This window comes from Gekko japonicus, unplaced genomic scaffold (genome assembly GCF_001447785.1).
Source record: "Gekko japonicus isolate JY-2015 unplaced genomic scaffold, Gekko_japonicus_V1.1 scaffold2412, whole genome shotgun sequence".
Taxonomy (NCBI): Eukaryota; Metazoa; Chordata; class Lepidosauria; order Squamata; family Gekkonidae; genus Gekko; species Gekko japonicus.
The window spans coordinates 173,853-198,858 of NW_015159786.1; the positions used below are offsets into that span (position 1 = coordinate 173,853).

The following is a 25,006-nucleotide window of genomic DNA, read 5'->3' on the forward strand; positions in this document are numbered from 1 at the left end:
CTGGGAGGAGCCAACCTCTGTCAATAAAGTTAGATCACAGGCATCTTTAATTAAAGGATCAGAGAAAACGACCCGGAATGTGCCATCTGCAGATCTACTGGATTCCACAGTGCTCAGAGTAAGAAGTTTTGTTCCAGTGTATCTGAAGACGTGTGCATGCACATGGACGTTTACACCATGAATAAAACAGTTTTAGTCAATCTTTATCCCCCCTCCTGTATCCGGGGATACCCTAAATGGGAACTGGCAGGAACTGGATTTTGGCAAACCTTTTTTTTTTTTGTATACGATTCTTTAGATAGGGTAATTTATAAAGCTGGACGATTTTTAAAGAATTTAGTTATGAAATGGGGTTCTTTACTGGTAAAGCTTCATAAATTATACCTTCATAAATTCCCAATGTGCCCATGTTATTATTTTATTTTGCCTGCGAATCTGTTTCAATTAGTTCAGCTGCTTTTGACTGATGGCAAACATTTATACATTAACTCTTTTGGAAAGGGAAATCCATTTCCTCACAGTCGCCTTACAGAGACATTGGGTTCAACAGGCAACTCAGAACTCTTAAAGGGCATGTGATTTGTTTGTCTGGTTACAAGAACAGTCTTATGACTTACTTGCTGCCCTGTTTTCTGCTGGTGCCCTAGTCTTCTTGGATTTCCAGAACTATAATAAGCTAGATAATTTTCATTTAGCAATTATTCAACTGAAGGCCAGCTGTTAAGGTAATATGGTGGTTCTTTGGAAACTATACTTTTAAAAAATGCTTACTTGGACATACACAGAAGCATCGCTGTCACTAGAGCCATTCTGGTGCGGTGGTTAGAAGCGCAGACTCTAATCTGGGAGAACCAGGTTTGATTCCCCACTCCTCCACATGCAGCTGCTGGTGTGACCTTGGGTCAGAGCTGTTCTCTCGAGGGCAGTTCTTGAGAGAGCTCTCTCAGCCCCACCTACCTCACGGGGTGTCTGTTGTGGGGCGGGGAAGGGAAGGGAGAGTGTAAGATGCTCTGAGACTCCTTCGGGTATTGAAGGGAGGGTTAAAATCCAATCTCTTCTTCTTCTCGAATGGGATTACGTGCCTATCCACTTTTCACAGATTGCAATTTATTTGATCACTGTGCTCTGACCTTTTGTAAAGGAATTATAGCTGTACAATAACATCTCATCAGGCAACCAGCTGTATAGCCTAAGAGATTGGCAAGCCAAAAAGGTTGAGGAAAATGCCTCTTTTCTGTATGGGCCCCTGGATTCTTTTCAATTAATAAACTTATTAGATGGGGCGTCTGAAGCATTTGCTGATCTTGCAAATAATTGTTTTTTTCCAGAAAGGGTTATGGCACTGTCTGCTTAAAGAGCTACCATGATTTATCTGAAAAGTTTTCATAAACAGAAGAAGAGATTAGATTTACACCCCACCCTTCACTCAAGAGTCTCAGAGCAGCTTACAAACTCCTTTCCCTTCCCCTCCCCACAACAGACACCCTGTGAGGTAGGTGGGGCTGAGAGAGTTCTTTCAAGAACTGCCCTTTCAAGGACAGCTCTTGTCAGAACTATGGCTTGCCCAAGGTCATCCAGCAGCTGCTAGAGTAGGGAATCAAACCTGGTTATCCCAGATCAGAGTCCGTGCACTTAACTACTACACCAAACAAATATTGCACTGCTGTCTTAAAATGTCATCTTAAACTGCCACCACAATGCCAGGTTTTCGATATCCGAGCTTTTCAAGCCAATACTGCTTAATGAATACCCAATTAAGGGTTGCACAGAATGGGGATTTATCTGGAAACCTGGAGCACACGGACTTCTGTATGTCACCAGGACACTATTAAATACTGGCTCTTTGTATAACGGAGGGGGCCGCTGCTTCGTTCAATGGGGAATCAGCTGTGCTTTGTAAGTAGTTTCCCCCCTTCTAGATTCAGTCTTCTTCCTTCTATATTTTTAAACTTTTTACAAATGGGGCATTTTGAGTTATTACAACATTTCCCCAAACATGAGACACAGAAAGTGTTGGTCAGATGGTACTGTTTGGTGTAGTGGTTAAGTGTGTGGACTCTAATCTGGGAGAACCGGGTTTGATTCCCCCACTCCTCCACTTGCACTTGCTGATGTGACCTTGGGTCAGTCACAAGCTCTGGCACAGCTGTCCTTGAAAAAGAGCAGTTTGTGTCAGAGCTCTCTCAGCCCCACCCACCTCACAGGGTGTCTGTTGTGGGGAGGGGAAGGGAAAGGAGTTTGTAAGCCGCTCTGAGACTCCAAGTGAAGGGTTATTACTGTGCCCATTCTTGTAACTATTTTAGTCCCAAAATATGCCATGAAATTATCTCCCTGTAATAGTCTCTCAATATAAACCACGAGAAAAAACAGCCCCCGACGAAGGGAACACACACACACACACGTACATCGTCTCACAAAAAACAAAGTGTGCACCTCCAGGTCCCCCACTCTGGGGAGTGGCAAATCTGGAACTGGGAGTGAGGCCTGCTCTTTCTCCACCTTGCATGGGGGAAAGGGAAATAAAACCATGCCCGGGGTGGGGGGGAAGCCCCACCTGGTGCTCACAAGAGACTTTTACAGGCTACACCTTCCCAACACGGGGCTACAAGGATGAGCTCCTCACAACAGAGAATCTACTTACCCAACAAAACGTGTCACTCTCCGCTAATGTTCCCTCTAAGCTGTGGAGTCTTGTGAGCAAAAATTCTACTTTGTGAGCTCCTGGCATTAAAGTTGTGAGCGGGCGATTTGGCTACTGCATAAATTAGTCTGCTCTGGAGCCCCATCCTTCCTGAGTTAAGACAAAAATGTGTGAGCCGGGGAGGCTAAAAATTTGTGAGCTAGCTCACACTAACTCAGCTTAGAGGGAATACTCTGCTCCCAAAGTCTGGCCTCCTTTTCTGTTAGTTTTCCTAAAAAATTGTGCTGTAGGATCCCAATCAGCAGAATTGTGTCCTGGTCTTTAAAAGGGATGTGAAATTCAGGAAAATTTCAAGCTTCCTCAGTGTATCTGACAGTACTTTTGATGCGGAATGAAACCCCCAATTCTTAAATAGGCGCAATTGCACAGGAAACCTGTACTGACAGGCAGATACTGACAAGCGCCCAAACCACTTTAAGAGCACAATCTTAGGTGCATTTTACTCAAAAGAAAGTCACACTGACTGCAGTAAAACTCACTACAAGACAAGCCCGGGTACGATTACCGCCTCAAAACACTAACAGTTAATTAGAACATCAAACCCTTTAAATAATTCCCAAAACGGTCACACTCAGAAGTGAAGCTACTGGTTTTGATTTATTTTTTTATTACCCTCTCCCAGGATGGCTCAGAGTCGTGTCCACTCTTGCCCTCCACCATTTGATCCTCACAACCACCACCCTGAGAGGTAGGTCCTGGCAAAGGCTCCGTGGCAAAGGAGGGACTGGAACCGGAGTCCCCCAGACCCTAATCAGACACGCTCACCCTTCCCCCAAGTTCTTCCCGTTTCAAAACAATACTTACTGCGCTGACGTTTTCCAGTTCGTTAAAATACGACAGTTTCTGTTGGATGTTTTCGGCCAGTTCCACGAGTTCTGACTGGTCAAGAAGAAATTAAAGACGGTTAGCAGGAAGATGGAAGTCCACTGCACTCTATGGGGTCTTGAGCGGGCCCCTTAAGAGGGAGGACTGACCGGCACTCAACTGGGTGCTGCGTTCTGATCCAAAAGACCCTCTCTGGCCGTCCCGTGGTTCTAGGCTTGGTGCCCCCTGGCCCGTAGCTACAGCGGGGGGTACTGGAGGCCCCGCCTCCTTCCTTAAAGGCCCCCGCTTCTTCCCGAAAACATTTAAAGGGATCTGCTAAATGCTTTTAAGAAGAAGCAGGGGGTGGCGCCCAGTGTTCCCTCTAAGCTGAGTTAGTGTGAGCCAGCTCACAGTTTTTTAGCCTCCAGCTCACACATTTTTGTCTTAGCTCAGGAAGGATGGCTCCAGAGCAAACTAATTTTATGCAGCAGCCAAACTACCTGCTCACAACTTTAAAGCCAGTGGCTCACAAAGTAGAATTTCTGCTCACCTGATTCCACGGCTTAGAGGGAACATTGGCGCCCCCCCCTCTCCCTCCCCTCCTGCAGGAATTAAAGGGCCCTTCGGCTGATCGACAGGGAGCATGCGGCCTGCCGATCAGCTAGAGACCAGTGTTCCCTCTAAGCTGAGCTCGTGTGAGCTAGCTCACAGTTTTTTAGGCTCCAGCTCACACATTTTTGCCTTAGCTCAGGAAGGAGGGCTGGCTCCAGAGCAAACTAATTTATGCAACAGCCAAATCGCTCGCTCACAACTTTAATGCCAGTAACTCACAAAGTAGCATTTTTGCTCAAAGGACTCCACAGCTCAGAGGGAACATTGCTGGAGACTCCTTTGAGTCTTGCAGGAGGGGAAGGAAAGGGGCGCGCACCACCACCCCTTAATTGTGGCAAATAATGGCAGCCCCTCCAGAAAATTTTTTACCCCACATGCCAGAAAATCCTACCACCGGGCCTGGTCCCCCGACTCCTTGACTGGAGCAGTCACCGCATCCCACTCCTGCAATTTCATTAAACAGTGGCAGGAATTTGGGGGTGGAGGGGGTGAAAAGGAGGTGCACGCACGCACAAGTGGGAAAACTGCCTTCCCTACCCACAGCCTCTCCTCCCCGCGAGACTTGCCATGGCTCCCCTTTCCCGGTTGAAGGACCAAACAGGAGCAGGGAGGGGCAGAGCCAGGGACGTGGGAGGCCCAGCCGACTCCCTGCTCCGGTGGGGAACCAAGCCACGAGGGGCCTCCTCCCAAACTTAGCACCAACCTGGTGCCGGAAGAGCTGCATTCTGGGAAAGCAACAGAGCCAGAGGGTGGACTGCTTGGTGCCCTGGGCCCGTCTGCCCCTGCTTGAAGATGGGGGGCGGGGGCCAGGAGAATGGAGGCACCCAGCTGGCAGCGGCCAGATCCCCACTACGCTTCCACAGCAGCACCCTCAGCGTGACCCCCCCGCCTTCTGACCAGGCCTGTGAAGCCACGGGAGAAGCAGCTGCGCCGAAGAACAGCCCCGGCCTCTGCCCTCCACGAAAGCAGGGCCCAGAGAGGGTCTTTCACTCCAGAACTGGCTTTGACATTATTTTGATCCGGGGGACAAATCAACCCCTTTAACTGCCTAGCTGACGGGGCCGGCAGCTGCCTGGAGGAGAAGACGTCTGCGTCCCTTTCACGGGAGCTTCCTCCCAAGGCCAGGAAATCAGCCACCCGTGCCCGCAGATTAAACCCCTACTGAAAGAGGCAGGGCGTTTTTCTCCAGACCGGCTGGCAAACTGACTTCCTGGCCAAGAAGCAGAAAGGGGGGGCCCCCTATTCATCCAGCTCCCCCCCACTCAAAAGCCCCACGTGGCCCCACCCACTTTCTAAAAACAACTGGCAGGGACCAGAGAAGGTGTTGGTGGGCACTGGGGCACCATGAAGAAGAGGAGACTGGATTTATACCCCGCCCTTCACTCAAGAGCCGCTTAGAATCTCCTTTCCCTTCTCCTCCCCACAACAGACACCCTGTGAGGTAGGTGGGGCTGAAAAACAGCTCTGGGAGAATGGTGGCTTGCGCAAGGTCACCCAGCAGCTGCATGTGGAGGAGTGGGGAATCAAACCCGGTTCCTCCCAGACCAGAGTCCGCACTCTTAACCACGACACCAAACTGTTCATGGGAGAGGCAAGACTTGACTAGGGCCAAAAAAGGAGGGGGGGGGACTTAACTCTGAAAACTGGGAACCAGAACCTGAAGAGGGAAGTCAAACAGAATAGAGGGCCAACAATAAAAACTTAATGTAGATAATATAAAATGATACATTTTTGTAGAAAAAGTCCAGCAGGAACTCATTAGCATAATAGGCCACACCCAGCAGCAAAAATCAATTTGCATGTTAGGCCACACCCCCTGATTGCACCACTCATTAGCATATTAGGCCGCATTCCCATGTTACCAGAAGTGTGGTCATCCAGCCACACCCACCTTTTGCTTCTGTTTACCTTGTTTGTTGTCAAAACCCAGGGCCTTTTTTTTGTAGCAGGAACTCCTTTGCATGTTAGTCCACACACCCCTAATGTAGCCAATCCGAATGAGTTCCTGCTGCTGGGTGTAGCCTGTTATGCTAATGAGTTCCTGCTGGGTGTGGCCAACTCGGGAGCCAGCCGGAACTCCGTTCCTGTGCGTTCTTGCCCAGAAATAGCCCTGCGATGTATTTATTAGCAAAGAATTAAAAAACATATAAGGCCCCAACTCCATTGTGTGTAAGATTTTGGCATTTTTACATGAGGTGTGATTGGCCCCTTATATGTTTTTTTTTAATTCTTTGCTAATAAATACATGTATCTTTTTATATTATCTACATTAAGTTTTTATTGTTGGCCCTCTATTCTGTTAGACTTCCCTCTTCAGAGGCAAGACTTGAACCAGGGACTTCCTGATTCGCAGTGCGGTCCCTCAGCCACTCTACCACACTCGCTCTGACAAGCTGTCCTCCCTCAGCACAATTCTCTTGCTCGGTGGTTTCAAACTTCAGTGTCTGCACAGATCAATATTAGAGCTCTTTAAAAACTCTGTGAGACCCCTGAAGACAGAATGGGAAAAAGAAAATTAGCTAGGGCTGCGGTCACATGGAGCATTAGCCACACTACAGAGATGGAAGATAGGCGGATTTTCCGGGCGCGATCACACCGCCACATCTGGGAAGCGTAGAGCTCCCGTGGCGAGCAAACCCGAGGCTTCCCGCCGAAGATGCGTAGTTAAAAACTAGTACCTCCGAGGTACTAGTTTCCGGAAACCGCGGGACAAGGGCGGGCGTCTGATCAAGTTTCCGGTGGTGGCATCCGGCGCCCGCCCATGTCCCTTCGTAAACAGGGTTTTTTTCCCCCCCAAGTCTCCACAAGATGCGCACAAGCACCCAATGGCACATGCGCGCAAAGAGAAAAGCGAAAGTGCTGTTTTGGCTTTTTAAAAAAATGACGTTTGTCACGGCAGCAACGCCTAGCCATTACTGGTGTGATCGCGCCACACTGCTTCTTTGCCGCGCTGCAGGATCGTCATGTGATCGCCACCCTCGTTTACCCGCCGGCGCCGAGGGAAGGACCCGTGGTGTGCCGCCAGCACGTCTGATCGCGTAATCGCGGATCAAACTGCGCCGGGGCAATTAGCCACGCCGCCCCCCCGCGATATCCGGCCCATGTGACCGGGGCCTGGGTTGCTCAACTGGCACGGAAGGACTCCCAAGTATCGACTCCTGCCTAGGGGGGCCTGGGAACAAAACGCTTGGCTCCGATCCTTGTGGAGGAGAAACTCCTCCGGCCTCCTCTGACGTTACCTGCTCCTTCAAGAGCTGCTCACAGGCTTCGTGCAGCGTTCCTGTTTTGGTCGACACAAAGAGGTACTGCTTTTGCAACAACGCCAAGTGCTCAAGGGCGCGGTTCACGTCGCTCAAGATGGCATCACACTGCTCTTCGAATCCCAACAAATAAGCCCTCATCTGTCTAGAGAAAGAGAAGTTAAAATGCAGACAAATCCTTTCTGCTGGAGCAAAAAAAGGCTATAATAGAATAATGCAGAACGGAAGTCGACAAGGATCCCTGTGCTGGGGCGACATTCAAAGTTAAGGGACGGATGCTATCCTAATGTCTGTGTCAATCCTTCTACTCCACTCCTTGGCACACTGCTCCTGTACGGTGTGGTATGTTTGGGAAAGTATAAATCCCTTAGTTTACTAAAAGCAAAATCACAAATATATCTAATACTAAAAAGAGTTACAAAATATGGCATTCTCTGCTAGCTTAGCACAGGATTTTTAGTTTCTGCTTTATGAGAGGAGGAAAAGAGTAAAACGGCCTTTCACATCTCTGATACAGCCAGGCTCTCACACACCTAAGGCTGGAAACCTCTTCCTTGAAGAATTCAAGAAGAGCTTCTGGAATACGCTTTAGAACCACAAAATCTTTCAGTGGGAAGAAGAGGAGAATGGATTTATATCCCGCCCTTTACTACCTGAAGGAGGCTGAGAGAGCTCCTTGGAGAACTGCTCCTGAGATAACAGCTCTGAAAGAACTTGTGACTGACCCAAGGTCACACCAGCTGGCTTCATGTGGAGGATTGAGGAATCAAACCCGGTTCTCCCAGATTAAAGTCCACACTCCTAACCACTACAACCAGACTGGGCAGAGGGTAGAACAATAGGTTTATGTGAACCGATCTACTGAGCTCAGCATTTAACTTCATGAACACCAAACTGCTTTGTGAACTCGGTGGGGAGAAGTCATATTTAAGACGGTTTGGCGTAGTGGTTAAGTGCGCGGACTCTAATCTGGGAGAACCGGGTTTGATTCCCCACTCCTCCACTTGCACCTGCTGATGTGACCTTGGGTCAGTCACAAGCTCTGGCACAGCTGTCCTTGAAAAAGAGCAGTTTGTGTCAGAGTTCTCTCAGCCCCACCCACCTCACAGGGTTTCTGTTGTGGGGAGGGGAAGGGAAAGGAGTTTGTAAGCCGCTCTGAGACTCCAAGTGAAGGGCGGGGTATAAATCCAATCTCTTCTTCTTCTTCTTCTTAAAAGCAACCAAGGAGAAGCATCCACCTGGGAGCCAAACCAGTTTAAGAGCTGATTTCATTTCCTGGCTTTATCAACTGCACAAGCTTCCCCCACTACTGCAGAAGTTTCTCTTTTCGATTTGCAGACTCCGCCCAAACAGTAAAAGGAACCGGATTGCTGGTGGTCTAGCAAAAAGCATGGAGATGTCCAGCCCTCCTCTATATGATAAAGCCAAAACCAATCAACAGGCCAAGATTCCAAGTGAACAAAGAAATGGCACAACAATACAGACACAGACGAAGGTTCATAAAGGATGCTTAGCAACATTCTCATGAAACCGGGGGGGGGGGGGCCCTACGTGCGTTCACTTGGCGCCTTCATCTTCATCCATCCGGGTCTGTAGCTGAGCAAACCACGAGAAAAACTAGAGCAAAGGAAGCAAGAGAGAGCTCAGTTCATGACAATGACATTTGAAAACTCTTTCCATCCTGTTGTTTTAAATTTCAGAACAACTATCAAGAAGGAAAAGTGCTCTGCCAGGGGTCACCCCCACCCATACCGTAGAAGAATCAGGGGTGGAGATACAGGCAGACTGCTAAGCGAAAGCCAGACCAGGTAAGAAGTCGACCAGGTAAGAACTGACTGGGGTGGGTGGCCACTTATTAGCAATTGGCTCCTTTAACGCCCCAGAGGCTCCCTGACCACCTAGAACAGTTTTGCAGTGGAACAGAGAAACTCCCTCAGATATTTAAGAGTCGACCCATTACAACTTTGCAGCTGTCTGCTGGAGCCTCCCCCCCCCTCCAAAACCAGAACCTTGGAAGAGCCCTGCTAGAGCAGACCAGGGAGGGTCCATCTAGTCCAGCACCCTCTCTCACACAGTGGCCAGCCAGCTCCTCTGGAGGTTCCTCTGGAAACTACTGGAAAAGTGACGCGTATCGACAAGATGGTGGTACTTCAGCCCCCACAAGACATTCTAGGCAACGTCCTGCAGAATCCGAGCCGTAACGGTGTCAGGTGGCCCTCTCATAGGTCTGGAATGTGGAGGGGTGCTCCTCCCATTTTCTGTCTCAGCTCTCCCTGGCTCACCCTTTGCTATCTTATGCTTGACCTTGTAGATGCTCCAGCTGCAGTTTTACTTGGCTGGGAAAGTTAACGGCTTCTGCTTTGTCCCCGCACGCGAGATGTATCCATTGGCTCATGCTTACCGGGGGCGTGTTTGACTCTAGTATAAGTCAGAGGCCCTAGTATTGGCGGCCATTCCTGACACAAGCTGTACACGTGTCTCTAGTACTGGATTTACCAATAAACAGTTATCTTCTCATGAAGCCCTGTGTTGCGTAACCTGACAAAGGACCCTGACAAACGGTTAACGTGCTGGATTTTAACCTCGCTCTGACTTTCTGATTCAGGTCACCAGCAATGTTCCCTCTAAACTGTGGAGTCTTGTGAGCAAAAATTCTAGTGTGTGAGCTACTGGCATTGAAATTGGGAGCAAGCAATTTGGCTACTGCATAAATCAGTTCGCTCTGGAGCCATCCTTCCTGAGCTGAGACTAAAATGTGTGAGCTGGAGGCTAAAAAACTCTGAGCTAGCTCACAGTAACTCAGCTTAGAGGGAACACTGGTCACCAGGACCTTGCAGAAAGGAAAGTTGGCTCTAAGAAAGTGATCCTTCTGTGGCAGTCCTACTGTCCCGCGGCTCAGGATGCTGTTGAATGCAGGTTCTAGTAGGCCCCGTTTTCCCACAAGGCATCTCAAGAGTATGACAAAGATGAGCGTTTAGCAATCCTCCACTGCCCTCAGCGAAAGTGCTCCATTTCCACAACCTGACCTTACACTCAAGGCTACTGCTGACTGGTGCCCCTTACCCGATGGAACCCCAGCGGCAGGGCTGGGACAGCCACCCATAAGCCTGCCAGAGACTGTTGTGGTCTCTGCATCTTTAACCACAATCTAAAGCGGCCCCTGTTCAAGTGGCAATCCGAAAGGGGTGCATCGGACAACCATGGCAGGGCTGAGGGGCTTCTGAGGAGTTCGGACTGCGTACATGAAGCACCCCCTGCCTTCTTCCGTGACTGAACTGCGCGACCCAAGCTTAGCTGACCCTGTGATGGAACTAAGTGGAAACAGGGACACGAGATTCAGGAAGGAAGGAAGAAGCAAATACACACCCTCGGCCACAGGCCTAGAGCTCCCAGCCAGCCGGGATTTTATCTTCTTGGCTAACCGCCAGAACGGGGAAGACGCAAGCAGCAGGGAAAACCAAACCGCCAAACAGTTTGTGCTACTGAAGTGCATGTTTGCAAACAGAAATACAAACCAAGGCACCAAGTAGGTCTGGGGTCTATTTCGAACACTGAACACATACGGTACACACGTGCATGTGCCTTTAATGCTTGAGGCCAGGGAATGCACACAGTAGCCCTTTTCACAGGCTAAGGTGAATCAGTTTGGGGAAAAGAGCCTTTCATTTTGCAAATGAAACTGGGTCACAGGCCCTGGCTAAATAGGTGGTTTCAATCACATATTGAGCTGTACATGCACTGAATGTAACATGAGAATTACTCGGCACTTGTACAGAGAAAAACCCGGTGTACATTGCACTACCATTCAATGTACCTTGTGAACAGAAATTATGTTCCCCCATACAGCTAAAGAACGTAAGAGCATAAGAGAAGCCATGTTGGATCAGGCCAGCGGCCCATCCAGTCCAACACTGTCTCACACAGTGGCCAGAAATACCAGGTGCCATAAGCAAAACCAGAAAGGCCGAAAAATATAAAAAACAACCAGATACTTTCAGCAGCATTAACGATCTGGGGCTGTTTTAAAAATAAACTATTGCCACCCACATCCAGGTACCAAACATTCTTGAACCAATCCTGGTTCCCACCAGGTCTTTTAAACCCCAGTTACAACACATGGAAAGCAGCTGAAATCACCACACTTCATGATCTTATATACAGAAACTCTCTGTTACCAAAAATAAATATAGAAACAATAATTAAACACAAAATACCATGGTTCCAGTATTTCCAAATAACAAACCTAGCCAAACAACTCAAACTTGAACAATTATCAAAACAACCACGCACAGCATTAGAAAACATCATCAGGGCAGCCAAAACATCAGTAAAGGGGCTAATCTCCAAAACATATAAAACTTTAGCTCCTCTTGAAAACAAAACTCCTCCAACCTACCAGTCATATTGGCATAGAGACTGCAACATCCAACTACCAAACGAATCTTGGCACAAAATTTGGAACACACCTCCTTTTAAAACCAACATTTCTTCAATGAAGTTGCAAACATTCAAAATACTGGCACATTGGCATCTCACACCTAATAAATTGGCACAAATGACACAAACATACAATCCAAAATGTTGGAAGAACTGCAATATTAAAGGCACTTATCTGCATTGTTGGGTAACCTGCCCCAAAATCCTCCCATTTTGGGGAAAAAATCCTAACACAAATAAAAACCATTGACAAAATGGACATTACACCCACTCCAGAAAACTTATTTTTGAACAGTTGGGTAGCTCAGGACTCTGCTCTCTCAGTGGTGGGGAGGGTCTCCATACTGCTATTCGCAGCCAAGGCAGTCATTGCCACTCACTGGAAAACAACAATGACGCCCTCAATTTCACAATGACATAAGAAATTGTGGGATTTATACATTATGGCAAAACTCTCGGATAACCTTACGCGACTTGACAAGATTCCTATTCCTTCCTCCTTTGTAGCTATTCTGGTTCCCTATACTAGAGGACTTACAACAATTTGACGATACTCCTAAGGAAATAGATGCTTTACACCTCTGGTAACAAGTGAATTTGTATTGGTGCTTATTATCATTAAACACTGTTATTTGTTTAACTTTACAAAAGACTATTGTTAAGAAAGATAAGACACAATTGATAGAAAGTACGACACCTTAAATCCATGGTTAAAAGTTCATGTAGTTAAATATTTACAATGTATTTGCGTTATTTGTTACACAACCAACCAATAACCGTAATTGTATTGATACACCAACTTATATTTGTAAAACAATCTGTTATCAAATTTTCCAGTTCAATAAAAATGTATTGTATTAAAAAAAAACAAAAAACCCAGGCGCCATCAGGAGGTCCACCAGCGGGGCCGGAACTCCAGAAGCCCTCCCACTCCACAGCTTAGAGGGACCATTGTTGGTGACGCCACCCCCTTCCCCCAATTCAGGTGTCTGAGGCCCCTGCTGCCCTGAGAGGTGGAACACCACGGTGGCGGAGAGGGCGGGGTCAGAGGTATCCAGCAGCAGCGGGGAGGAGTCATCTGGATCTTGTGACATACACATTGCTCTCAGACACATGCAGACAAGCCACTAAATCTTGAGTAGAATCTGAACGTCCCCATCTCTGGCTGAGTGCATGCCTCCCACTGGAGCCACACCTCACGCAGCACCGCGGCCCCAGGGGGCCGTCGAGCCCACTGCTTGCTGACAGCAGATTGCGCAGCCACTGGGTAGGTGAAGCAGCACCCTTCGCGACAGTCAGGCAGCCTCCCCCGTGCTCAGCAGTGCCTTGCCAGTTTGGTGTAGTGGTTAAGTGTGCGGACTCTAATCTGGGAGAACCGGGTTTGATTCCCCACTCCTCCACTTGCACCTGCTGATGTGACCTTGGGTCAGTCACAAGCTCTGGCACAGCTGTCCTTGAAAAAGAGCAGTTTGTGTCAGAGCTCTCTCAGCCCCACCCACCTCACAGGGTGTCTGCTGTGGGGAGGGGAAGGGAAAGGAGTTTGTGAGCCGCTCTGAGACGCCAAGTGAAGGGCAGGGTATAAATCCAATCTCTTCTTCTTCTTCTTGCCCTTAGGCTCTTGCCTGAGAAACTCTCTCTTTGGGGAGGGAGAACTCTGCCTAGGGACAAACAGCCCCAGGTGCAAGGATGTCTCCTAGCAAAAGGCCACCAGGCTCCCAAGCGCCTGAAAATCAAACAACCAATTGTGTAATTCACGTGGATTCTCTCTGTTCTTTGTTACTGCTCTAAAGCTGAATGCGTCACTGTTGTTTTTACCCAGTCATATGACAATCCTCCTAAATGGGGAAGCGGAATACATTCCTAAACGCCCATTTTAGCACCTTTTGTTTTGCCTTGGAATAAACTTGGAATAAGAGTGGTCTTGAATACCACAACTGTTACTCACCTGCTGTGCTGTTTCAATTCTTTCATTTTCTATTCCCAAAGCGGAGAAGCCTTTCACCAGGATGTCTTCTGTGGATTCAGGCACTGTAGCTGTCAGTGTTACAGTCAGTGATGGCTGCCCCAAGCTGCTTAAATCTTCAATGGGAAGCTGTTTACAAAGAGATCAATGACTTAAGTGGACCTACTGAGCTTTGTAAAAAAAAGATTGGCTTTTTGTACCTGTTTTCCAGCTATAACATTCTGTGCACATGTATTCAAAGTCAGTTCTCAAACAGAGTTGGTTGTCAGTAAGTCAAGAATTTAACCACTAAAAACTCAAGACGACCATCCCTTCTTAGACAACAAACTCTAGACCAGTGATGGCGAACCTTTTAGAGACCGCATGCCCAAACTGCGACCCAAAACCCACTTATTTATCGCAAAGTGCCAACACAGCAATTTAACCTGAATACTGAGGTTTTACTTTAGAAAAACAACTCATACATTAATTTAAGATGATCCAAACAAAGGAAGGAAAGCAATCCCAAATGCTTTCATTTATTTAAAATTATTTGGCAGAGAATTCAGCACTTTAACGATGGTCTGGGCCTGGCTGGGGCGATGGCACGCGTGCCCACAGAGAGGGCTCTGAGTGCCACCTCTGGCACCCGTGCCATAGGTTCGCCACCACTGCTCTAGACCAACGCTCTGTTTCAACTTAATATTGCACAAATTAAGATAATACACATTGCACTTGATTCAGCAGTCGTTCGTCCTATCTAACATTCCTGGGTAAACCAGAAGAGTGACTTGAGATTATTTATTAATGTCAGGCAGAGTCAATTAGGAGCAAAAAACCTGATAACAGAAGAAGCACTCAGCACCATCACTTAGGAGAGGACTCTTCTGCCAATAATATCAGTGTAAAGGGTGCAAAATGAAACATGTATGCATTTCTGGTGCTCTAACACAGCCGCACAGCAACCATCAAACACACAAGCAAGCCCTCAGAATTCTGACCACCTAAAGGTACACATGTAGGATATGTATTGTAGCATCTTCAGCCACACCCTTAATCATTAGTAACTGCTCTAAACACGAGAAGGCTAACAACCAGCTCAGACACAGCATCAAACCACACTCCAGCACGGCATGAATGAGCCTTGGATCCGCAGGCTCCCAGCGCCCTGCAATTCCCTCTCCCCCTTTTCAGAGTAAGCCATCATTTGCTACTATAGCCAAATTGGCAAGTCATGATTTGTGCTTGCTCTCCGGTTCAACCACCGTTTTTACCATGGTTTCCAGTTGGGGACTGGAGAGCAATTTCAAACCAAGCCTCGGATGTAACAGCAAACAACAGTTCACCATAAAAAGGAGGGAAGAATGCCAAGCGTGTGCAAAAGGGAGAGGAAGCACAGTGGAGCTTTGCTCAAGTAAGCCCGAGCCCCAGTTTGACACTACGTAGCATGTCCAATCGGGACCTACATAGCAGCACAGCAACCGGGATGCTTCAGCGCTAAAGATGTTAACGTCCACATACCCTCTCAAGGAAAAGGTGGGAGGGAGGGGCCTGCCAACACAAAATGGAGTCATCTGCAGCACACAAACAGACTTAAATCACCCCTAAAGAGTGGAGGGGCAATCTAGGGAACCCCCTAGATTGGTAAAAGGCAGGGGTTTGCTGCTGCACCTTCCCCAGTAGTCCCAAGAGACACAGCTCGCAAAGAGATGTACCCTTTTTATTTACTGAGAGGAAATAAAGGGACAGAGTTGGCTTCATGGACAAGTCTCCTCATTTATTCATCGGAGCACTACAAAACTCTGAACAGATTCCGGTGGGCAGCCATGTCAGTCTGAAGTCCAGTGGCACCTTTAAGACCAAAAAAGTTTGATTCTGGATATACGCTTCCATGTGCACGCATATACACCTCCAAATCTTTAGTAATACCCAGAATTAAACTTTGTTGCATGCACACAAAATACCCAGAATTAAACTTTGTTGGTCTTAAAAGGTGCTACTGGAGTGAAACTCGGAACATAAAAGTCTTTCATTCTTAGTAAAGGTAAAGGTCTCCCTTGCTCGAAAGCCAATCGACTCTAGGGTTGCGGTGCTCATCTCCGTTTCCAAGCCGAAGAGCCAGCGCTGTCCGAAGACGTTTCCGTGGTCATGTGGCCAGCATGACTAAACACCGAGGCGCACGGAACGCTGTTACCTTCCCACCGAAGGTACTTTCTTGCAATTTCTTGCTTTCGAACTGCTAGGTTGGCAGGAGCTGGAACTAGAGACGGGAGCTCACTCCATCTTGTGGCACACTCGGGTCTCGAACTGCTGAACTACGGACCTTCCACAGCCTGCATTTCAGCGTCTTAACCACCAAAGAAGCTTCTCAAACAAAATCTTGAGTAGGAAAAAAAGCAAGATTTTTTACGGCCTTCTTTCCGTCACCTTTATAGTTTGCCAAAGCCATTGTTATTATTTATGTCATGCCACACAACTGCTCAGAGAGTCAGACTACGAACAGGGAGAGTGTGGTGGAGAGGGCCGTCAGATCACAGCCAAATGGGGTTTTCCAGGCAACAGATGAACAAAGATGGTTTGCCATGGCTTGCCTCTGTGTAGGGACCCTTGACTTCCTTGATGGCCTCCCATCCAAATAATGACCAGGGCGGGTCCTGCTTTTTTATCTTCCGAGATCCGACAAGATTGGGCTAGCCTGGGCCATCTGGCTAGGGCAGGCATCAGGAAGTAACAGTACAATATTCAACACGCAGTCAATTAAAAAAAAATGCAATGTTATCACTCCACAAAACACCTTTTGTTCTGCACTTCCTGTTACAACAGTGATAACAGCTAACAGCTAAACGCTGTGCTGAAAAGCTTCTGTACAGACCAGTTCTGAGCCAACAGGGCAGCATGCTCTCCGCATACGCTCAGAGGCTACCACTGGAATCCAGTGATCTTCATCTCTCTCACCGTGGCTGAGCACAGAGCAGCCTTTCCCTGCATGCAATGCTTTAGAACAGCAGTTCTCAAATTTTCTGACATGGGCCCCGCTTCTAAACTCACCCACCTGCACAAATAATTCTATAGTACTTCTCTGCTCCCCAACACACAACGCAAGACTCTCACACATCAGTTAACCGTGAGGGTAGGGGAAAGGGAGAGATGGAGCAATTTGCCCAGAGCCACCTAAGCTGCTTGCAACAGGAAGATGGATTAAGTGAAGCACCATGTTACACCAGTTTGGTGTAGTGGTTAAGTGCGCGGACTCTAATCTGGGAGAACCGGGTTTGATTCCCCACTCCTCCACTTGCACCTGGCTGGATGACCTTGGGCAAGCCGTAGTTCAGATAAGAGCTGTTCCTGAAAAAAGAGCAGTTTCTGTCAGAGCTCTCTCAGCCCCACCCACCTCACAGGAGGGTGTCTGTTGTGGGGAGGGGAAGGGAAAGGAGTTTGTAAGCCGCTCTGAGACACCTTTGGGTAGTGAAGGGCGGGGTATAAATCCAATCTCTTCTCCTCTTCTTCTTATTTAATTCAGGGCATAATGGCACGAGCTGGAGGCTGCAAGAATGCGTAGAGGATATTGGATTTATACCCCACCCTTCCCAGAGGAGTCTCAGAGCGGCTTACAATCTCCTTCCCTTCCCCACAACAGACACGCTGTGAGGTAGGTGGGGCTGAGAGAGCTCTGACAGAACTGCTCCGAGAGAACTTGTGACTGACCCAAGGTCACCCAGCTGGCTGCATACGGAGGAGTGTGGAATCCAACCCGGTTCTCCTAGACTAGAGTCTGCACTCCTAAGTGGTACACCAAACTGCCCCTCAGGAGAAGAGGCCGAGCTGTCCATCTGCAGGCCTAATAGTGTAGCCAACCCCAGGCTGGGAGATTCCTGGAGATTTGGGGGGTAGAGTCTGAGAGAGGGCAGGGTTTCAATAAGAGAGGGGGCCTCATCAGGGTAGGATCCCCGAGAGGCCACCGCCCAAAGCTGCCATTTCCTCCTGGGGAAATAATTTCTGCAATGTTGAGATCCACGGCAATTCCAGGAGATCCCCAGGCCCTGGCTGGAGGCCGGCAGCCCACCTCCAACAGAGGCCCCACTACCACCACACCGCACGGCTGAGCTTCCATCATGCACTGTGTAGGCATTTCTAACGCTGGTTTTAAGTTAAAACTATCGATGGCTTTTGTTTCCTCCTTAAGCCGCCCTGAGTCTTGCTTGCAAGGAAGGGCGGCCTAATAAATCAACAGTAACTTGAGCTGCGGTGGCTCAAGTGGTTAAGACGCTGAACTGCAGGCTGTGGAAGGTCGGTAGTTCAGCAGTTCGAGACCCGGGTGCCGCATGACAGAGTGAGCTCCCGTCTCTAGTTCCAGCTCCTGCCAACCTAGCCGTTCGAAAGTAAGAAAGTGCAAGTAGATAAATAGGTACCACTTCGGTGGGAAGGTCACAGCATTCCGCGTGCCTCGGTGTTTAGTCATGCCGGCCACGTGACCACAGAAACGTCTTCGGACAGCGCTGGCTCTTCGGCTTGGAAACGGAGATGAGCACCGCAACCCTAGAGTCGGACTCGACTGGCTTTCGAGCAAGGGAGACCTTTACCTAACAACAACAACATGATGATGATGGCAATTCCCGCCCCCGCACGCCTTGGCGGAGCAGGACTCGAACCCAGCGCCCTCCCCCTGGCTGGCCGCCCCTCCCTCACCTCCGGCGGGGCGGGCGGGCAGAGGAAGGCCTCGCGCAGCTCCACCACGGAGTCGCCCTGCCGCTCGCTGAGGGGCGCCAGAGGCCGCGGGGGCCGCTCCCACAGGCCCAGCCGCTCCCGGATCTCCGCCGGCAGCTCCGCCATCCTCCGACTGCCGGAACGAGCCTCCCCGCGGGGACGGGGGACAAGGGCGCACCGCGGGGATCGTCACTTCCCGTCCCGGGAGGAAGTGGCTGGCAGCGGAAGTGGCCCTCGGGTCGCGGGGCCGAGGTCGAGGGACGCTCTGGGCACGGCTTCCGGGAGGCGTCGGCTGTTCCTGGGAGGCGGGGCGGAGGCGCCCCGGGGCTGCGTTCTATTGGGCGCTGGCTCCCAGGTGGGCGGGTCTTCGTGGGGTCTCGTGGCCGCCTTCTTTCCCCGGGTCTTGTTCTTCCTGGTCTTGGGAGGCAGTTGGGTGTCGTGGTTAAGTGCAGGGACTCTAATCTGGGAGGACCGGGTTTGATTCCCCACTCTTCCTCCACTTGCACCTGCTGGATGACCTTGGGCAAACCACAGTTCTGATAAGAGCTGTCCTTGAAAAAAGAGCAGTTTCTGTCAAGAGCTCTCTCGGCCCCGCCTGCCTCACAGGGTGTCTGTCTGTTGTGGGGAAGGGGAGGGAAAGGCGTTTGTAAGCCGCTCTGAGACACCTTTGGGTAGTGAAGGGCAGGGTATACACCCAATCTCTTCTTCTTCCTGTCCATGAGCTTTGCTCTCCCCATTCCTCCCTGTGGAGGCTACTAAAAAGCCCAGCAGCACCTTGAAGACTAACAATGGCTTTGCATTCACTAACAAACTTCACTGTAGCATAAGCTTTCGAGAAACACAGGTCTCTTCATCAGGTGCATGGAGGGTAGGAAGCAACTGGCCAGAGATATACAGGTGTTAAGGGGAGGGGGGGGGGAGAGGCTGCAGAAAGTGCCATGTCAATGCAGAGCCAGTTTCTTCATACCCTCCATGCATCTGACAAAGAGAGCTGTGTTTCTCAAAAGCCTATGCTGCAACAAAGTTTGCTAGTCGTAAAGGTGTTACTGGGCTTTCCCTCCTGAATTTCTTAATTATATATCATCAGTAGATATACTGTTCCAGATGACCTGCTTCAACATACAGGGATCAGGACCCACATACGCTAATGGATGTTTAGAGAGGATGCATTAATAGACGCCACACTGATCTCCCAATCAAGGTTTGCTCCATGGTGTAAAATAATTGAAAAGGACCATTCAAGAGCCTTTTACTTAAACAACATAACCTGGTATAATCTCAGATCGCTTACTTCACTGCGTTTTCAAATGATGCCTTTGGAGAGGTTAGCTGGTTGCTATTCAAAACTCCAGTAGACCAACATAACTGTATATGCGAGCATGCAGTGGAAGACCTTCCCCACTATATTCTGGCCTATCCTTTCTATGTAGGACCCAGGGCCAAATATTTAGCAAATATATTGACAGCCCTATACCCCCTGTCTGATTATGATAAGATGGCCTTTATGCTCTCAGATGAGGACCCTATCATCTCCGCAAGACTGGCTCTTTTCGCCACTGAGGGCACCTGGTATTTTTGGCCACTGTGTGATACAGAGTGTTGGACTGGATGGGCCTTTGGCCTGATCCAACATTGGCGTCTCTTATGTTCTTATGTTATGTATTGTGAAGGCCTATGGCCACGTACAATAAAATTACTCTATTCTACTGGGCTTTTTATTATTTTGCAGCAACAGACTAACACAGCTAACTCCTCTCTTTCAAGGGTAGCAGCTAAAGCGATCTGTGGATGCTTGAATCCAGAGATCTGGGCCATGAACAGACCGAAACAGACCTTTTTACAAACCTCAGAAAAGCAAACTTTTGATGGCTGCCCCCCATGTCTGAGGGAGGGAGAACTGGAGAGGGCAGGGGGCGGGTGAGATAAAGGTAGATTGGCTGGAGGGTGGGGAGGAGAAGGAAGCAGGCAAGGGGGAGAGACTATCAGCAGGGGTCTTTTTGTAGAAAAAGCCCAGCAGGAACTCATTAGCATAATAGGCCACACCCAACAGCAGGAACTCATTAGCATATTGGGCCACACCCGTGACAGCACAGCTCATTAGCACATTAGGCCGCACCCCCCATGTTACCAGAAGTGTGGTCATCCAGCCACACCCACCTTTTGCTGCTTCTTCTGTTTACCTTGTTTGTGGTCAAAACCCAGGGCCTTTTTTTGTTGCAGAAACTCCTTTGCATGTTAGGCCACACACCCCTAATGTAGCCAATCCTAATGAGTTTCTGCTGTTGGGTGTGGCCTATTATGCTAATGAGTTCCTGCTGGGCGTGGCCAACTTGGGAGCCAGCCGGAACTTCGTTCCTGTGCGTTCCTGCCCAAAAATAGCCCTGGCTATCACAGCTTTCAGGAAAGGGGAAGTGGAAATAGTGGGGAAGGGGGAATTGAGACCCCCCCCAAGCTTTTGCAGGTCCCCCTACTTGAACAGTGCTTCATCTCCCCCCCCCCTGCAATTTCTTCCAATCTTCCTTTGTTTTTGAAACCCAGGATGGCTTTCATCTCCTGGCTTTCTGCAAACTATGCAGAACTGAAGACGTGTGCATGCACACTATTAAATACTGGGTTCAAGACGCATTGCCGTGAACAGCTCTACTTTATTTAGTGATTTCAGCAAGTACGAGACTAAAACCCCAGGGCAACAGCCCTGTTTAAATAGCATGCACAAACCACACCCAAACACACCCAACTCCCAACGATAGGCTATTTACATAACATTACATCCTCACTGGTTGCCTCTAGAATCCTGAATAATCTAGAATATTGTTCAAGGGCTCCAAGCTCAGCCCGTCTCTGATGGGCAGTCCTGGGATGTTCCAGCCCCAATCCGTAACACACGCACGGAAGCTGAGACCCGGAATAAAACTTGGTCGGTCTCAAAGGTGCCGTTGGACTCAAACTTTTTTGCTCTGCTGCTTCAAACCACCACGGCTATCCACCTGAATCTATGCAAAGCTGAATTATTTGAGAGGGCTTTTCTACGCAGGAACTAGAGTTGTACAATATACTTGATGATTCACAAAGTTACTTAGATAGGTTACTGGGGACTGTGGCCTATGCTGCTGTGTTGAGCTTACTGAAACGAGGAATCCTATTGTGTGCTTTTTGTGCCCTGCTGACATTTGTGCTGATGCTGTGCTTCGGGTCTGTTTTTAGATTTCTTGCTCTCCGTGTATGTGCGTGTGCGCCTGGAAGTCCCGGTTGACATCTGGCGACCCCTAGCGGGACTTGGGTGTTTTAGAGAGCTGGTGCCCCCCGGGAGGCCCTGATATTCCTTGGAGGTCCCCCTTCCAAGTACTTGCCAGGGCCGGCTCTGCTTAGCTTCCGAGATCTGACGAGATCGGACTTCTCTGCGCTATCCAGGTCAGGGCCTGTTTTTTAGACTTCTAATTGGTTCCGCAACCCAAATCGCACTGCATTGTTTATTGAGTGTCCCCGCCTGTCTGTGTAATCCACCTTGACTCCAAGTGAGAAAGGATGAGTCTTGACTCCAAGTGAGAAAGGAGGACTGTAATACGGGAGATACATTAATAAAATTTCTTGTCTTCTCGTTTGGACGCCTGCCCTGGGTGGCCCAGGCGACCCTCATCTCATCAGCTCTGGGAAGCTAAGCAGGGTCAGCCCTGGTTCGTATTCGGATGAGAGACCACCGAGGGAGTCTGAGGGTGCCACGCAGAGGCGGGCAAAGGCAAGGCACCTCTGTTCCTCTCTCGTCGGGGGAAAGCCCTACAGGGTGGCCAGAAGTCGGTGGCGACCTGCTGGCACGTCCCACCACCATGGACGCACAATTGCTATGTAAACGTCATCACTATATTCCCAGAACGCATCCCAATCCTCTCGAACCACAACAGAACTTTATTAGGGTCCTTTGTCCAGGAGAGAGAACACGTGGCGGCACACATGGACGAAGGGGCCTCCTTCTGCCTGGGCTCCTCTCTCTCTCTCCCCCCGAGACTCTTCCCTTTTCAGCAACTCTCCGGCTTCTTCGCTTCCTTCTCTGCCCCGGGCAAGAGAGCAGACGCCACCTGAGCCAGGGCCTTCTTCATGGCCTCTTGGGCAGCACAGTGCTGCAGCTGCAGCTTGCTGTTCTCCTCCCGGAGTATTTTGTTCTCTTCCTGGAGTGTGTGGAAGGTCTCTTTTTCTTCCAGAAGTGCCTGGTTCTCTCTGAGGAGGGACGGCACAAGCTGGTTCAGCTTCTGCAGAGTCAGGAAGGCCTCATTCTCCTCTAGCGGAGACACAGGAGTTTTGTTTCTCTCGAGGGCCGGCAAAGTCCTGCTCTCCTCCGGAGAGATTTCTGAGAGGGCCGTGACTGCCTGAGGCAGGGTCACTTTGGTGCTGTTTTCTTGGGCTGTCACAGCCTTGCTGGTTTCGGGGACCGTCAGCACTCTGTTCCCTAATATCTGGACAGTGAGTTTTTCCTTCTGGAGAGCTGGAATAGGTTTCTTCTGCTCAGGGAAGACCTCATCCGGGGAGATCTTCAGAGAGAAATTGATTTCTGGAAAAACCTGGAGGGCTTTGTTCTCTTTCCGGAGAGCCCTGTTCTCCACCTGCAGAGCCTTATTTTCTTCCCAAAGGGCCTTGTTCTCTTCCCAGAGAGTCCAGTCACCACGGATCTCCTCACCAGTGTGTTTCTGGAGGTTTTCTGGAGAGGAAGAGAACGCTGACTGGATGTAGGTTTCGTTCACCCACTTGCCACCATCACACAACTTGACCGGCGGTGGGATGTAATCCATTTTCACCTTCAAGCAGCTTTCTTGAAATGATTAAAAACAGATTGGGGGTCCAGATGACTGCATGACCTACAGAGATTCACGTGGAATGATTTTCTTTGGGAAGCCAGCAGGAAATACGATTCACAGCATCACTGCAACACAACAACAAACCAGGGACCAAAACGCATCAAATTAGCATCAAACAAGAAACTACTTATGGTTCAGAGAAGAGATCATTTATATTAAGCAAGGAAGGTAAAGGTAAAGATTCCCTTGCTCGAAAGCCAGTTGAATCCGACTCTAGGGTTGCGGTGCTCATCTCCATCTCAAAGCCAAAGAGCCAGCGCTGTCTAAAGACGTTTCTGTGGTCATGTGGCCAGCATGACTAAACACCAAGGCGCACGGAACGCTGTTCCCTTCCCACCAAAGCGGTCCCTATTTATCTACTTGCAATTTCTTGCTTTCAAACTGCTAGGTTGGCAGGAGCTGGAACTAGAGATGGGAGCTCACTCTGTCATGCGGCACACTCAGGTCTCGAACTGCTGATCTACTGACCTTCCACAGCCTGCAGTTCAGCGTCTTAACCACTTGAGCCACCGCAGCTCCTTGAGCAAGGAAACATAATACTAAAACCTGTTCCTGAACTAGTGCAAGAAACATGATCTCTTCTGTAGGGTTGTCTCTGGCCCTTATGAAACCATGTTAAGTCGGCTGAGGTTATGAAATGCTGTACCGGAAAGGTCTTGTATCCATAATGGCATGAACGGTAATCTAGTTTCCGTGTGCAGGGTTGATGTACGTTTCTCAAAGTGTGTTGGATGGGATCATGAAACGTGCACAGAAAATACACTTGACTCAAACACATCTGGAATATTTCCATCGGGTCCAGCCTCCTGCCTCACACAGTGGCCACCCAGTTCCTCTGGACATCCAGCAACGGGGCCTGGAGGCCGTGGCCTTCCCCTGCCGTTGCCTCCTGGCACTGGGGTTCAGAGTTTGACGGCCTCTGACCAAGGAAGCTCCCTTTAGTCACCATGGCTAGTAGCCACTGACTGTCCTCTCCATGAATCCGTCTAATGACCTTCTAAAGCTGTCTACGCCTGTGGCCATCACTACATCCTCTGGTCGGCAGATTCCACCTTTTAATCATTCTCTGTATAGAGTAGCATTTCCTTTTGTCTGTCTTAAATCTACTGCCCATCAGCTTCGCTGGATGCCCTTGAGTTCAACTATTTTGGGAGAGGGAGAAAAGGTTCCCTTTGTCAAGTCTCTCCACCCCATGGATAAATTCATAAATCTCTATCATATTATGTTGCAGCTGCGGTGGCTCAAGTGGTTAAGACGCTGAACTGCAGGCTGTGGAAGGTCGGTAGTTCCCAGATCACGCCAGGCCCTCCAGTCTTCCTCCATCCTTTGAAGTATTGGCTTCGCTTCCTCCAGTTGCCTGCCTTTGTTCGTCCTGACCTGAAGACTGGCCCCCTGGCATTTCAGTGCTCTTAGCTGCCTGGGCTACAAAGGGGTTCTTCTTAAGGGGAGATGAGGGAACTATGCCTGAAGGACACGGCTAAATGGGGCCAAATTCGGCTTGGAAACGGAGATGAGCACCGCAACCCTAGAGTCGGATTCGACTGGCTTTCGAGCAAGGGAACCTTTACCTTTACCTTTTTATCATATTATGCCCCCCCCCCCAGTCATCTCCCTTCTAAACTGAGAAGTCTCGTAGTGCAAACCTCATCCGACCCGGGCTTTATTGGCTTGTTGTTGTCGTCGTTCAGTTGCACAGTCG

General features: G+C 49.2%; 1 protein-coding gene across 1 annotated transcript in view; it reads right to left on the reverse strand.

Moving 5' to 3' along the window:
• COG3 (component of oligomeric golgi complex 3) overlaps positions 1-18,600 on the reverse strand; it is a 55,769-nt gene extending 37,169 nt beyond the window's left edge. The window contains 5 exon segments of the mRNA XM_015407171.1: positions 3,506-3,580; positions 7,357-7,522; positions 8,933-8,994; positions 13,760-13,906; positions 18,443-18,600. Of these exon segments, the coding sequence (XP_015262657.1) occupies positions 3,506-3,580; positions 7,357-7,522; positions 8,933-8,994; positions 13,760-13,906; positions 18,443-18,586 (594 nt within the window). The 5' untranslated portion in view covers positions 18,587-18,600.
• Between the last annotated feature and the right edge of the window lie 6,406 nt (positions 18,601-25,006).